Source organism: Mustelus asterias, chromosome 18, assembly GCF_964213995.1.
Source record: "Mustelus asterias chromosome 18, sMusAst1.hap1.1, whole genome shotgun sequence".
NCBI classification, from domain to species: domain Eukaryota; kingdom Metazoa; phylum Chordata; class Chondrichthyes; order Carcharhiniformes; family Triakidae; genus Mustelus; species Mustelus asterias.
Genome location: NC_135818.1, coordinates 49,799,041 through 49,815,162, shown reverse-complemented (window position 1 = coordinate 49,815,162; position 16,122 = coordinate 49,799,041). Strand labels below are relative to the sequence as shown.

At 42.5% G+C, this 16,122-nt stretch overlaps 1 protein-coding gene across 2 annotated transcripts in view; it reads right to left on the bottom strand.

Moving 5' to 3' along the window:
- The window catches only part of wdhd1 (WD repeat and HMG-box DNA binding protein 1), a 63,808-nt gene that overhangs the window by 28,064 nt on the left and 19,622 nt on the right, over positions 1–16,122 (bottom strand). For both annotated transcript variants that reach the window (XM_078233185.1, XM_078233186.1), the window contains exons 8-14: positions 15,468–15,560; positions 15,007–15,113; positions 13,389–13,518; positions 12,846–13,044; positions 11,733–11,914; positions 10,237–10,421; positions 6,393–6,634 (exon numbers count right to left, since the gene is read on the bottom strand). In XM_078233185.1, the coding sequence (XP_078089311.1) occupies positions 6,393–6,634; positions 10,237–10,421; positions 11,733–11,914; positions 12,846–13,044; positions 13,389–13,518; positions 15,007–15,113; positions 15,468–15,560 (1,138 nt within the window). The remainder of the gene's footprint in view (positions 1–6,392; positions 6,635–10,236; positions 10,422–11,732; positions 11,915–12,845; positions 13,045–13,388; positions 13,519–15,006; positions 15,114–15,467; positions 15,561–16,122) is intronic.

The following is a 16,122-nucleotide window of genomic DNA, read 5'->3' as shown; positions in this document are numbered from 1 at the left end:
ATATGCTGACCTTGGAGGTGGTCCAGAGGAGGTTCACAAGAATGATCCCAGGAATGGTTTGCCATATGAGGAGCGGTTGAAGAGTTTGGGTGTACACTAGATGGAGTTTAGAAGGATGAGGAGGGATCTAATTAAAACTTACAGAATAGTGTGAGGCCTGGATAGAATGGACATGAAGAGGATGTTTCCATTCGTGGAAGAGACTGGAATTCAAGGGCACAACCTCAGAGTGAAGGGACGGTGCTTTAAAACTGAGATGAGGAGGAATTTCTTCAGCCAGAGGGTGGTGAATCTATGGAACTCATTGTCACAGAGGGCTGTGGAGGCCAGGTCATTTGAATGTCTTTAAGACAGACAGAGATAGGTTCGTGATCAATAAGGGATCAAGGGTTATGGAGGGAAGGCAGCAGAATGGGGATGAGAATATCAGCCATGATTGAATGGCGGAGCAGACTCGATGGGCCGAATGGCCTAATTCTCCTCCTATATCTTATGGTTTATTGAAGATGTGGATGCAAGGAGCATCCGAAATAAGGTAGGTGAACTTGGGGCGTGGATTGGCACTTGGGACTACGATGTTGTGGCCATTACGGAGACATGGGTAGAACAAGGACAGGAATGGTTGTTGGAAGTTCCGGGGTATAGATGTTTCAGTAAGTGTAGGGTAGCTGGTAAAAGAGGTGGAGGAGTGGCATTGTTAATCAAGGAGAGTGTAACGGCTGCAGAAAGGCATTTCGAAGGGGATCTGCCTACAGAGGTAATATGGGCTGAGGTTAGGAATAGGAAAGGAGCGGTCACGTTGTTAGGAGTTTACTATAGGCCCCCAAATAGTAATAGAGATGTGGAGCAAGAAATTGCTAAGCAGATTATGGATAGGTATGGAGGTCACAGAGTAGTTGTCATGGGGGACTTTAACCTTCCAAATATTGATTGGAACCTTTATAGGTCGAATAGTTCGGATGGGGCAGTTTTTGTACAGTGTGTGCAGGAGGGGTTCCTGACACAATATGTGGATAAGCCAACAAGAGGTGGGGCCACATTGGATTTGGTAATGGGAAATGAACCGGGCCAAGTGTTGGATTTGGTTGTGGGAGAGCACTTTGGAAATAGTGACCACAATTCGGTGTCTTTTGTTATTGCAATGGAGAGGGAGAGGGCCATACGGCAGGGCATAGTTTACAATTGGGGGAGTGGTAATTATGATGCAATCAGGCGGGAATTAGGAAGCATAGGATGGGAACAAAAATTGTCAGGCAAAGGCACTAATGATAAGTGGAACCTTTTCAAGGAACAAATACTGCGTGTCCTTGATAGGTATGTCCCTGCCAGGCAGAGAGGAAATGGCCGAGTGAGGGAACCATGGTTCACAAAAGAGGTGGAATGTCTTGTCAAGAGGAAGAAGGAAGCGTATGTTAGGTTGAGAAAACAAGGTTCAGTTGGCTCGATGGAGGGTTCCAAGTTAGCAAGAAATGAGCTGAAAAAGGGGCTTAGGAGAGCTAGGAGGGGGCATGAGAAGTCCTTGGCGGGTCGGATCAAGGAAAACCCCAAGGCTTTTTACTCTTATGTGAGGAATAAAAGAATGACCAGGGTGAGGCTGGGGCCGGTCAAGGACGGCAGTGGGAATTTGTGCATGGAGTCAGAAGAGATAGGAGAGGCGATGAATGAATACTTTTCTTCGGTGTTCACCAAGGAGAGGGGCCATGTTTTTGAGGAAGAGAGGGTGTCACAGGCTGATAGGCTGGAGGAAGTAGATGTTCGGAGGGAAGATGTACTAGCAATTTTGAATAAACTGAAAGTTGATAAGTCCCCTGGGCCTGATGAAATATATCCTAGGATTCTTTGGGAGGCAAGGGATGAGATTGCAGAGCCTTTGGCATTGATCTTTGCGTCCTCACTGTCCACGGGGGTGGTGCCAGAGGACTGGAGAGAGGCGAATGTTGTTCCTCTGTTTAAGAAAGGGAATAGAAATGACCCTGGTAATTATAGGCCGGTTAGTCTTACTTCAGTGGTCGGTAAGTTGATGCAAAAGATGGTCCTTAGGGATAGGATTTACGACCATTTAGAAAGATGCAGCTTAATCCGGGATAGTCAGCACGGATTTGTGAAGGGCAAGTCTTGCCTCACAAATTTGATAGAATGTTTTGAGGAGGTAACTAAGTGTGTAGATGAAGGTAGTGCAGTTGATGTCATATACATGGATTTTAGTAAGGCGTTTGATAAAGTCCCCCACGGTCGGCTTATGAAGAAAGTAAGGATGCGTGGGATAGAGGGAAGTTTGGCCGATTGGATAGGTAACTGGCTATCTAACAGAATGTGGAGATGCCGGCGTTGGACTGGGGTGAACACGGTAAGAAGTCTCACAACACCAGGTTAAAATCCAACAGGTTTATTTGGTAGCAAATACCATAAGCTTTCGGAGCACTGCTCCTTCGTCAGATGGATATGAACCCCAGTTTCTAATTAGTGTTCATTCTAATCAGTATTCTGCAACTTGATTTTGTCTGTTTGCACTGTTTGAGAGCACATTTCCACTCCATCTGACGAAGGAGCAGTGCTCCGAAAGCTTATGGTATTTGCTACCAAATAAACCTGTTGGACTTTAACCTGGTGTTGTGAGACTGCTCACCGTATCTAACAGAAGACAGAGGGTGGTGGTGGATGGAAAATTTTTGGACTGGAAACCGGTTACCAGCGGAGTGCCACAGGGATCAGTGCTTGGTCCTCTGCTATTTGTAATTTTTATAAATGACTTGGAGGAGGGGGCTGTAGGGTGGATCAGTAAATTTGCTGATGACACCAAGATTGGTGGAGTAGTGGATGAGGTGGAGGGCTGTTGTAGGCTGCAAAGAGATATAGATAGGATGCAAAGCTGGGCTGAAAAATGGCAAATGGAGTTTAACCCTGACAAATGCGAGGTGATTCATTTTGGTAGGACAAATTTAAATGCGGATTACAGGGTCAAAGGTAGGGTTCTGAAGAATGTGAAGGAACAGAGAGATCTTGGGGATCATATCCATAGATCTCTGAAGGTTGCCACTCAAGTGGATAGAGCCGTGAAGAAGGCCTATAGTGTGTTGGCGTTCATTAACAGGGGGTTTGAGTTTAAGAGCCGTGGGGTTATGCTGCAACTGTACAAGCCCTTGGTGAGACCACATTTGGAATATTGTGTGCAGTTCTGGTCACCTCACTACAAGAAGGATGTGGAGACACTGGAAAGAGTGCAAAGGAGATTTACCAGGATGCTGCCTGGTTTGGAGGGTAGGTCTTATGAGCAAAGGTTGAGGGAACTTGGGCTTTTCTCTTTGGAGCGGAGGAGGTTGAGAGGAGACTTGATAGAGGTTTATAAGATGATGAGGGGGATAGATAGAGTGAACGTTCAAAGACTATTTCCTCGGGTGAATGGAGCGGTAACTAGGGGGCATAACTATAGGGTTCATGGTGGGAGATATAGGAAGGATGTCCGAGGTAGGTTTTTTACTCAGAGTGGTTGGGGTGTGGAATGGGCTGCCTGCAGGGATAGTAGAGTCAGAAACTTTAGGAACATTTAAGAAGCTATTGGATAGGCACATGGAGTACTTCGGGAAGATAGGGAGGAAATAGCTTGATCTGGGTTTCAGACAAAGCTCGGCACAACATCGTGGGCCGAAGGGCCTGTTCTGTGCTGTTCTATGTTCTATGGAGGGTCTGAAAATAGATAAATCCCCTGGTCCGGATGGGATTTATCCAAGGATTCTCTGGGAGGCAAGAGAAGTGATTGCAGAGCCTCTGGCTCTGATCTTCAGGTCGTCGTTGGCCTCTGGTATAGTACCAGAAGATTGGAGGTTAGCGAATGTTGTCCCATTGTTTAAGAAGGGGAACAGAGACTTCCCCGGGAATTATAGACCGGTGAGTCTCACTTCTGTTGTCGGCAAGATGTTGGAAAAAATTATAAGGGATAGGATTTATAGTTATTTGGAGAGTAATGAATTGATAGGTGATAGTCAGCATGGTTTTGTGGCAGGTAGGTCGTGCCTTACTAACCTTATTGAGTTTTTTGAGAAAGTGACCAAGGAGGTGGATGGGGGCAAGGCAGTGGACGTGGTATATATGGATTTTAGTAAGGCGTTTGATAAGGTTCACCATGGTAGGCTTCTGCAGAAAATGCAGATGTATGGGATTGGGGGTGATCTAGGAAATTGGATCAGGAATTGGCTAGCGGATAGGAAACAGAGGGTGGTGGTTGATAGTAAATATTCATCATGGAGTGCGGTTACAAGTGGTGTACCTCAGGGATCTGTTTTGGGACCACTGCTGTTTGTAATATTTATTAATGATCTGGATGAGGGTATAGTTGGGTGGATTAGCAAATTTGCTGATGACACCAAAGTCGGTGGTGTGGTAGACAGTGAGGAAGGGTGTCGTAGTTTGCAGGAAGACTTAGACAGGTTGCAAAGTTGGGCCGAGAGGTGGCGGATGGAGTTTAATGCGGAGAAGTGTGAGGTAATTCACTTTGGTAGGAATAACAGATGTGTTGAGTATAGGGCTAACGGGAGGACTTTGAATAGTGTGGAGGAGCAGAGGGATCTAGGTGTATGTGTGCATAGATCCCTGAAAGTTGGGAATCAAGTAGATAAGGTTGTTAAGAAGGCATATGGTGTCTTGGCGTTTATTGGTAGGGGGATTGAATTTAGGAGTCGTAGCGTTATGTTGCAACTGTACACAACTCTGGTGCGGCCGCACTTGGAGTACTGTGTGCAGTTCTGGTCCCCACATTACAGGAAGGATGTGGAGGCTTTGGAGAGGGTGCAGAGGAGGTTTACCAGGATGTTGCCTGGTATGGAGGGGAGATCCTATGAGGAGAGGCTGAGGGATTTGGGATTGTTTTCGCTGGAAAGGCGGCGGCTAAGAGGGGATCTTATTGAAACATATAAGATGATTAGAGGTTTAGATAGGGTGGATAGTGATAGCCTTTTTCCTCTGATGGAGAAATCCAGCACGAGGGGGCATGGCTTTAAATTGAGGGGGGGTAGTTATAGAACCGATGTCAGGGGTAGGTTCTTTACCCAGAGGGTGGTGAGGGATTGGAATGCCCTGCCAGCATCAGTAGTAAATGCGCCTAGTTTGGGGGCGTTTAAGAGATCCGTAGATAGGTTCATGGACGAAAAGAAATTGGTTTAGGTTGGAGGGTCACAGTTTTTTTTTAACTGGTCGGTGCAACATCGTGGGCCGAAGGGCCTGTTCTGCGCTGTAATGTTCTATGTTCTATGTGGTCTGATTAGTGCACTATATAGTTTGATCATCAGATTTACTGTTTTCATGACAAGTTTAAATATTCTTTGTTGACTGCTGCTTGGTAATGGTCGGATATGTTGAGTACCAAGTGTGCTAAAACCCTTCGACCGGATTGCAGAATCATAGAATCCTACAGTGCCACTCGGCCCATCGATTCTGCACAGACCACAATCCCACCCAGGCCCTATCCCCACAACCCCATGTATTTACCCTAGCTAGTCCCCCCGACACTAAGGGGCAATTTCGCATGGCCAATCCACCAAACGTGCGCATCTTTGGACTGTAGGAGGAAACCTGAGCACCTGGAGGAAACCCACACAGACAGGGGAGGATGTGCAAACTCCACACAGACAGTGACTGTGCCAGGAATCGAACCCGGGACCCTGGCGCTGTGAAGCAGCAGTGCTAATCACTGAGCCATCGTGCCACCCAAAGAAGTCAGCAAAGGCTTGAATGAACATGGTGCAGATGTTGCATCTCAGACACTGCAATGATAGAAGAACGGGAGATCTCATGGAATAAAGGTGTATGCTATTGATCAACAGTCTTGCCCCAAAAAGGTTATGAATATCAACCTTCATGCTTATATTATAAAAGTGGCTGAATGCCCACATTCAAGTTTATATTATATAAAAGTGGATGAAGGAAAAGAGCTTGAAGGGGCTTGGCAAGAGGTGATAACTATGAAAGGAACTAATTGCTCACCCGGAGAGTTAATGCTTGCCCAAAATGGTTGAACCAAATGGCCTGGTTCCATTTTATAATTCCAATGCATTTTTATGGAGTGGCTCACTACGATACCCTAAAATGACACCACATTGATGGCAGCTGAGTTGGATGAGAACCTAAATCATAAAACTTCCTATGGCTTGGCACAAAACTGGAATTCAAAGTAGAGATGACTGTGTGGAAAACTGAAACATGGATACAATTTGAAACTGTAACAAGACAAAGGCAAGTTGTTGCTTTATTCTGCATTTCGCTGCACAATACCAGACTGAAGACTGCTTTCTGTCGATGAGGTTGGCCAGAACTAAAAGTGATCCACTCCTCAGCAACAATTTCTATATGGCCAGCAACAAAAAAGTGCAATGATTCAGAAAGAATTTTAAATGAATTACCTCGGTGATAAGAAATCAATAGCTGTTCCCCGTGTCCTGACATAGAGACGACAGGCCCCATTAGACTGAAGAGCTCCTTTTGTACACCACCAATGCTGAAGATGCGAACAACCTGAGCATTTGTCGAAACAGCAGCCCAGCCCTGACCGAGGCAAATGGCTTCAATGCTTTCATTATTTGGCATATCCACCATCCATTCCTTGTTTGTGTCCCTGGAGTTGAAGTGGATACACTGGAGTGTGCTGATAGACAGATAGAAAAGCAAAAAGTGTCTGAATATGCACAATAACTTTGTGAAAAGTACATTATTGACAGTTTCTTGTGTGCTGGGCTTGAAAGATGACACCAGGATTTGGCTAGGATGAGCTGAACGAGTCGGAAAGAACAAATCGTTTAGGTTCCCCCAATAGTTCAGCAGGTTAAGGTAATGAGTGACTGAACCACTCAAGCCAGGTTCAGTCCCTGGACCCTGCCAAATTTACTGATCTTCCACTGCACAGAAGTAACTTGCCAGCTTAGTTCAGCTGGGAGCATTTTCCTTTCATACAATGTTTTGTTTTCAAGATCTACTTTGCTTTTAAGAAAATAAAATACTGACAGATACTGAGGAAAACTTTCATTGTCAGAGGTACAGGTTTTTTCAATAAGACAAGTGAACATTAAGGAAACCATGACACTATTTGAACAGCAAGTTCTTCTGGTGCACTAACATTTCTCTTTCCACCAACACCACCAAATGACCTGCCCAATCATTCAGTTAACATATGTGGAGCCTTACTATATGGTTGCCCTGTTTGCCCATATCACAGCACATCAAAGAAATGATTTTGCATATCCAGAGAAAAAAGGACAATATAAATGAAAATTCTGAACAAGATATCAGGGCTTAGTTCCCCTCGCTGTAGGGAAGGGATAACTGTCCAGGGTTTCAGTTCCTACTCAACATCCAACAAGCTCTGTTGCCAAGGACCATCAATAGACACGGTGTCAGGTCAAGATTGAGTTCATCAATGATACCTGTTACTGTTGAATAGCCTGCTTACACTTCCTGACTTGCTACGCACATTGATTAAAGTACATAGGATAGGGGGTAATGTATTGGCATGGATCGAGAATTGGTTGACAGACAGAAAACAGAGTTGAAATAAATGGGTCTTTTTCCAAATGGCAGGCAGCGACTTGTGGAGTACCCCAGGGATCAGTGCTCAGGCCCCAGTTGTTCACTATAAATAAATGACCTGGATGAAGGAACCAAATGTAACATTTCCAAGTTTGCTGATGACGCAAAACTGGGTGGAATTAAGAGTTGTGAGGAGCTTGCAAGGAGGCTGCAAAGTGACTTAGACAAGTTGGGGCAGTGGGCAAATATATGGCAGATGCAGTACAACATAGTTAAATGTTAAGTTATACACTTTGGTGTGAAAAACAGACAGAAAACGTATTATTTAAATGGTGAAAAATTGGGAAGTTTAGATGTACAAAAGAATCTGGGGGTACCTGTACACGAGTCAATGGAAGTGGAAAGGCAGGTGCAGCAAGCTATTAGGAAGGCAAATTATATGTTGCCCTTCATTGCAAGAGGATTTGAGTTCAGAAGTAGGGACGTCTTACTGCAGTTACACGAGGCCTTGGTGAGACCACATCTGGGGTAGTGTGTGCAGTTTTGGTCTCTCTAAGAAAATATATACTTGCCACAGAGGTAGTGCAGCAGAGCCTCCACAGGCTGATACTGGGGTTGGCGGGACTGTACTATGAGAAGAGATTGGTTCGACTGGGTCTGTATTCACCAGAGTTTAGAAGGATGGGAGGAGATCTGATTGAAACATATAAAATTCTAACAGGGCTGGACAGACGAGATGCAGGGAGAATGTGTTCCCTGGTTGGGAAATATTGAACCAGGGGGGATAGTCTCAGGATATGGGGTAGACCATTTAGAACTGAGGTGAGGAAACATTTTTTCACTCAAAGGGTAGTGAACGTGTGGAATTCTCTACCATAGAAGGCTGTGGAGGCCAAGTCAATAAATGCATTCAAAAAGAGACAGTTTTTTAAGATTTTAATGGCAGCAAGGAGGATGGGGAGAAAGCAGCATTATAGCATTGAGATAGTGGATCAGCTATAATCATTTTGAATGGTGGAGCAGGCCCAAAGGGCCGAATGGCCTAGTTGAACTCCTAGTTTCTATGTTAAATACAGCCACCCTGGTGAAATACAGATTGATACAAATACAGTTATTTCCATTGGCTCCATCAGCATCAATGCTGCCCCAATCTACTGCACCAACAACCTTAAGTGTACCAGTCAAATCTGGATTCAGAGTTGGACACAGGAAACCTTTGGGGAGGTGGCGGCATTGTGGTATTGTCAGGGGCAACCCAGGGCAATGCCCTGGGAACTCAGGTTTGAATCCACTATGGCAGATGGTGAAATTTGAATTCAAAAAAAAAAAAAAATCTGGAATTAAAAGTCTAATGATGACCATGAAACTGTTGTCAATTGTTATAAAAACCTATCTGGTTCACTAATCTGCTTGGGGGAAGGAAATCTGCCATCCTTACCTGGTCTGGCCTACATGTGACTCCAGACCCACAGCAATGTAGCTGAAACTTAAATGCCCTCTGAAATAGCCGGGCGTGCCTCTCAGTTCAAGGGCAATTAGGGATGGGTAACAAATGCTGGCCCAGCCAGCAACACTCACATCTCATGAATGAATTTTTAAAAAAAGAAAGGTTTAATCAGGTCCAGCCAGATATTTTGTGCCAAAAAGGTCTTGCCTGCTCAGCAATTGATGGCCAGTTTCTACCTCAGTCAGAAGAATGTCTTTAGGTTTTCCAATTCAGACAGATCATCCAGGGCCCAGTAACACACTGCAAATTTCAGCAAGAGCCAAGTTTTCAGCAGTATTTTATTCCCAGTGTCAAACATAAGCACAAGCATTATTCTGCACTGTAAACTTTGCTGACGATGCATGCAAACAAAATAGTCTTGACTTGTCTTTTCCTCCTGCAGATGCTGACTGATGTGCTGTGTATTTCCAGTATTTTCTATTTTTATTCCAGGTAAGTGGAAAGGGTGGGTGAGTGGAAACCACTGCTGCACTACTCTTGCAAAGAGCTGGCATAACCTCAAAGGGCTGAATGGCCTCCTTCAGTGCTGTAATCATTTTACGATTCTAACTTCCTCCAGCAGTATATGTCCAAATTGTTGTTCATTCAGGAAAACTGACATACTTTTACACACGGCCTGATCCTGTTTCCAAATTCCAATATTTTCTCAAACAATCCATGATGCACAAAAGTCATAACCAGGATTGGCAGCTTGTCAGACCTACCCCTGAAAGGCGAGTGCGTTAAGTGAAAGAAGCTCATTGGCCAGAGTCAGCCCACAGACTGCATGCTGGATGGTACCAATAGAATGATAAGATTTTTTTCAATGAATACTATTCGGCAAACACAAGGGAACGTAGGAATTAGGAGCAGGAATAGGCAATTCAGCCCTTCGAGCCCGCTTTGCCATTTAACATGATCATGGCTCATCTTATCTTGGTCTCAACTCCATTTTCCTACCTGTTGCCCAAAGCCCTTCATCCCACTTTTCATCAAAAATGTGTCTATCTCTTTCTTGAATCTGTTGATTGATACTGCCTCCACTGCATCCTGGGGCAGCGAGTTCCACAGATTCACAACCCTCTGAGAGAAGTAGTTTCTCCTCATCTCAGTTTTGAACTGATCTTCTCCCATTCTATACCTATTACCACTGACGATAAATACTTCATCCACATTCATGGTGCGTCACAAACCAAATTGCAAATATTTATAAAGATCTCCCTCCCTTGTATTTTTACCTGGGCAGTTCATCAGTTTTTGTACATGCTAGTAACACTGCTTCCTGGGATAAGTCGGCCATGGTGTGATTCAGAACATTACTCAAATGCATTGCATGATGTACTGAGGTATCATGGAATTCTACATCAATGGCATTATCTTGTTCATCACTGTAACAGCGAATGATACCTGTGGAATTCCACACCTAAAAAATAAACCAGATACAATTGGTCAATAAGGAAAGAATATTGTGGCCTAGAATTAACAACAATGCTTAAAGTAAGCAACAAGATGAAAAACACAGCATCCAGAGAAAATTACTGATACACAGCTATATGGGCAATGTAGGTTCTAAACTACCTCGATATTACATTTCAGTTGTGTCAGAGCTTTAAAGCTGAACTGCAACAATTCCTTAACACAAGGTACATTAGCTCTAAAATCTCCTTGGGTGTATGAAACACAAACCAAAAACCTCTAACCTCAGCCGCGGCTAGGATTCTCCGGTGCTGCTCCGGTGAATGGAGTTTTGGCTGAGCGCCAAATTCTCCATTCTCGCAGCCAGTGGGGGTGGGAATGAATGAGATCAGAGAAACTGACCATAATCTCTTTCACCCAAACCATGGGCCTTTGATCTTATCGAAAGGAATCGTCTTACATTACAAAATGTGGTATGTATATACATGACATTAAAATTGGTGCCTAGAAAGTTAAAGTTATAGATCACCCCATTAGACATTTAACTATTGCCTGACATTACTCCACGAGTTCTCCCAATTTCTTAATCAGCATTATTCCCTCAACCAATACTATCAAAAACAAGCTAACTGTTCCTACATTTTATTGCTGTTTCTGGGGTCTTGCTATTCATAAAACAGTTGCCTCCATAATCACCATGCTTTAAAGTATTTCAATGAAATATTTGAGACAAGTGTCAGGCTTTTTCCTGTTTGAAATTATTACCCTTGGAAAACTTTAAGAAAACACGATGTTTCATTCTTATGTATTTCATCTCTAAGGCAGGGACATGAAGAGACAAAAAGCATTTTTTGTTGAAAAGTAACATCTGAGTTTTTAACTATAAAATTGACCAAAATTTCTTTAAATAGAACAAACAGCATTTCATCTTGACCACTTGCTTACTTTCACACTTGACAAAAGTGAAAATAAAAATAGGCAAAACTAGCACGGACAGATGAAAAGCATAGAACATAGAACAGTACAGCACAGAACAGGCCCTTCGGCCCACGATGTTGTGCCGAGCTTTATCTGAAACCAAGATCAAGCTATCCCACTCCCTATCATCCTGGTGTGCTCCATGTGCCTATCCAACAACCGCTTAAATGTTCCTAAAGTGTCTGACTCCACTATCACTGCAGGCAGTCCATTCCACACCCCAACCACTCTCTGCGTAAAGAACCTACCTCTGATATCCTTCCTATATCTCCCACCACGAACCCTATAGTTATGCCCCCTTGTAATAGCTCCATCCAAAAGCAATGCTGGCTGAGCTTACCATGAACCGATGCAGAAGGTGAGAGGGTGTGGAACAAGGCTGAAAAGGCTTTTGCTGTGGTGTTGGCACAGGTCCAGAGTATGCTGCAAAAACTGGTGCAGCTCGTACCCTACCAGCTTGGTCAATGTCATCATCATCATCTTCGTTATCTAATTTATCCAAATGGGTAGGAGATCCAATATCTGAAACAAATTTACAGAAACTTCAAAATCGTTATTTGAGTATCATGTCTCACTCTGTGAGCCCAGTTATAAAATTAACATAAATACTACCTTTTAATTATACGGTTTCAAATAAATGATCATTTCCATCATCATCCACCAATGGCTGTCTTATTGGCGATGGAAGTGACAGATTCGTGCCTTTTGTTAACAAGTCACTGTCCTCTTCAAGTAAATTGTCAAATGTTTGTGCTTATTCAGGCGAGTGATATCTGTGCTGGGATTGCATTTTCCCTTTTGACATTTCATCAAGGCTATAACCAATTGTCAATTCTATTCAACTATAAATGCTGCATTCACTGCCATAGAATCCTTACAGTGCAGAAAGAGGCCATTCGGCCCAGTGACTAACAAAGATAGTCCAAAGATGTGCGGGTTAGGTTGATTGGCCATGCTAAAATTGCCCCTTAGTGTCCAGGGATGCGTAGATTAGAGTGATTAGTGGGTAAAATATGTAGGGATATGGGGGTAGGGCCTGGGTGGGATTGTGGTCGATGCAGACTCGATGGGCCGAATGGCCTCTTTCTGTACTGTAGGGTTTCTATGAAAGAGCATTTTACCCAGGCCCATATATTAAAAAATATAAAATATGCTCCTACAACAATGTCAGTGTTCACTGTGGAGTTCAAGAGGAATATAGTCTATTATATGGCAAAAATGGTCTAAACAAGCTGCATTTTTTGTTGAAAAGTAACATCTGAATTTTTAACTATAAAACTGACCAAAGTTTCTTTAAATAGAATAAACAGCATTTCATCTTGACCACTTGTAACTTTCACACTTGACAAAAGTGAAAATAAAAATAGGCAAAACTGGCACGGACAGATGAAAATTTATAGAACAGCAACATTTACATTTTCATGTAGATTCAAAAATCATGCTTACTCCATACCGTGTGAATTATCATCTTCAATGGCTCGATTATGCCTGGAACGGTTGACTATACCCATTACATTGTCATCTTCTCCATCATCATCATCATCCACCACTGGCGATGGAGGTGACAGATTTATGCCTTTTGTTAACAAGTCACCATCCTCTTCATCAAACAAATCGTCAAACGTGCCAGCAGCTGAATGGGAAGCCAATTCCTAAAGAAAAAGACTTTATGAAGATACAGCAACCAGATTCAACAGAACTAATTTCAAGTCAAATGCAAATTTTATGTAACCTTTCTTCAAAAGACAACTGAATTTATAAACATCAGTACAGTGCGTGTAATTTTGCTATAAACTGTGGAACAAACACTTCTGTGATGGGGGGTGATTCTTTGAATATACCATATAATGTTAAATAAATTAGACCCATTAACTTTATTACGAGTGACCATTTTGCAGTGGCTTGCTGCAAACTGTATTAGAAAGAGTGAACTATGCCAGCTACAACATTTCAAAAGGGGTTACAATCCCGGTCATACCCTATGTTTAGTGCTCACCTTGCTACCAGCATTGGCCAAAACACCTTCAAGGAGCCCCAGGTTTCCTTCAGCATCTGTATATACTATATTTCCTTTTGAAGGGTGCCATGCCATTGCACAGATTCGAAAAGCCTTCTCATGCTGGAACCTAAAAAAACCACATACCCAAGTATTACGGCACACATTTAACACTGAACCACCATTTTATAGGTTACACTGCACAAAAGGTAGTTTTGCCTCTGAAATGACTACAAGGAGGGACGCACACAAGGAATAGTTACATCACCAGAAGGGGGGGCGGGGAAGATCTCAAACTGAGATCTTGCCAGCACAAATCTCATTTTTGGCCGCTCGCACGATTTAGCAGCCTTTACAGGATTTGCGTTCACAGCTAACGGGGGTGCTAGATCTCATCTCATAACCATACAACATTAACATCTTAAATACACAAGTATATAGAGAAGTACATTGATCAGTTCTCAATTGCTGAGCTGTTAAACTAGCAAAGTTTTTCAGCACCTTGTTGATTTTCAATTAACTCAGTTTTGGGAGCTGTGGCACAACTCTTTGCAAAACCAAACAGTATCAGGAAGCAAGTTTACATTTCCATTTATACCAAGTTCATTTATCATCCGATGGATAATATGGGGTGTTTTTCCAAAGACAACGAGGGAACAAACCAGCAGTTCTGCATATCCTCTGATTGCAAACTGAAGGAAAAAAGGTCAAAGGCCCGCTGCCTCATTGGTGAATAATCCGTACCATGGACTAAGAATTAAGAGTCACAGATACATCCAAAATGTGAATTTAAATTCTTATAATTCAATCCCAGTCTTTTTAGATATTTATTTTTTAGCCTTCAGTTACAATTATTAACTTCACTCAGCAAGTTCACACAACAGACAACTATGCTTTTGTCCAGCTACAGAATGATGGAATGTATATCCTAAGTATGATGTGACACTAATAAACTTGAACTTGATTCAACTGATGACCCCCCTACCATTCTTGAAAGAAACAGCTTGTAGATCATAGGCTTAAACCCATACCTTTTCTCTGTTGCTTAATAGATTCAACCACCAAGAAACTTTGCAAGTGAACTGCTTTTTGCTGCAACCATTCTTAAGATGCCTCAGCAATTGGATTTGTAGTTATTAAACTCTTAAGACCTCATCCCAAATGCTATTATCAACGCTTGAAAATACTAAAAGGTAGTCCTAGAATGTCCATGTCAGAATTACGCCAATAATTTTTTTAAATGATGAAATATCACACTTCTGCTTTAAGCAAAATATAACAAAATTATTTCCCAAAGTCCAAAGCAACACAGCAATGGTTCATTAGCTTTCATCAATTAATTCCATCAATTAATATATTTCAATCCAAAGTACAAACAAATAACATTTCTAAACAGATCATCCCTTTTCTTAGTGGATATACTGGACAAATTATTTTTTAAAGAAGTTTTAATGTTTACTGGAGAGTTTTTATTCTTCATTGCAAATAAGGCAGACTCAAGAAGGAAGGTTGACGTTTTGACTGTAGTATATCCTGCACACAGTTCAGTGAGACATTGCATCATGAATACCCTCAAACTACAATGAAGTTTCACAAATTAACGCAATGAATATTATACCTTCCAACGCATTTTCTGGTCTGTACATTCCATACCACCATCGATCCATCAATGCTTCCAGCAGCCACATAACCACCACAAGGAGACCATGATGCAACATTTAATGGCTGAGGAAGGAAAAGGAGAATATTTTCTAAGTTTAGCATTTCAAACAATACATGAATATCTTTTTTTCCCCCCATTGATTAGCATATCTGTCCCTTTCAAAACGAGCATGATTTCTAAAAACAGTTAGCAGGGAAATGCACAAAAAATTACCTATTTTCTCAAGTAATTTTTTATGGAAATGTTTCTATGATCTTCAAAGTATTAGTTCTGTTCTACACAGTATGAGTTTACGAGAGAGCTAGTCTCAATGATTCCTGCTTCATGAAATGCTATCCTTAATGCAAATTCATGCACTTTCTTTTCCTTTTATTAAATTTCAGTTAAGTTGTTCTCAATTGTAATGTAAAACTTACCATCACAATACTATCATCTGAAAGATTATCAGTATTTTCCCAGGTGTCCCTTTCAAAGAGTTTCACAACCTTTTCTACTGGAACAGCCAGGAACTATGTGCACATACCAAAACAAAAAGACAGACAATTAGACTTAAGAAAATTGTGATGGACGAAGAGCTCGCATCTCACATTTTTATAATCTATATTTTTTTAAAGTTTGTTTATTAGTGTCACAAGTAGGCTTACATTAACACTGCAATGAAGTCAGTGAAAATCCCCTAGTCGCCACACTCCAGCGCCTGTTTGAGTACACTGAGGGAGAATTTAGCATGGCCAATGCACCTAACCTGCACGTCTTTCGGACTGAGGGAGGAAACCAGAGCACCCGGAGGAAACCCACGCAGTCACGGGTAGAGCCTGCAGACTCCACACAGTGATCCAGCCGGGAATCGAACCCAGGTCCCTGGCTTGTGAGGCAGCAGTTGCTAACCACTGCTCATTGGAATTTATCTGTACCACTGTATTTCCCGAGAATCACTCAGTTCCATCTTTCGTCATCAGGTATGATAGCTAGAAGCTGATGTGACTCCACACTGGCAGACATCATACTCCATCTCTCTCATGTCCTGGACAAGCCAAGTGAATACAGTGGCTGCAGGAATAGGTCAGAGGC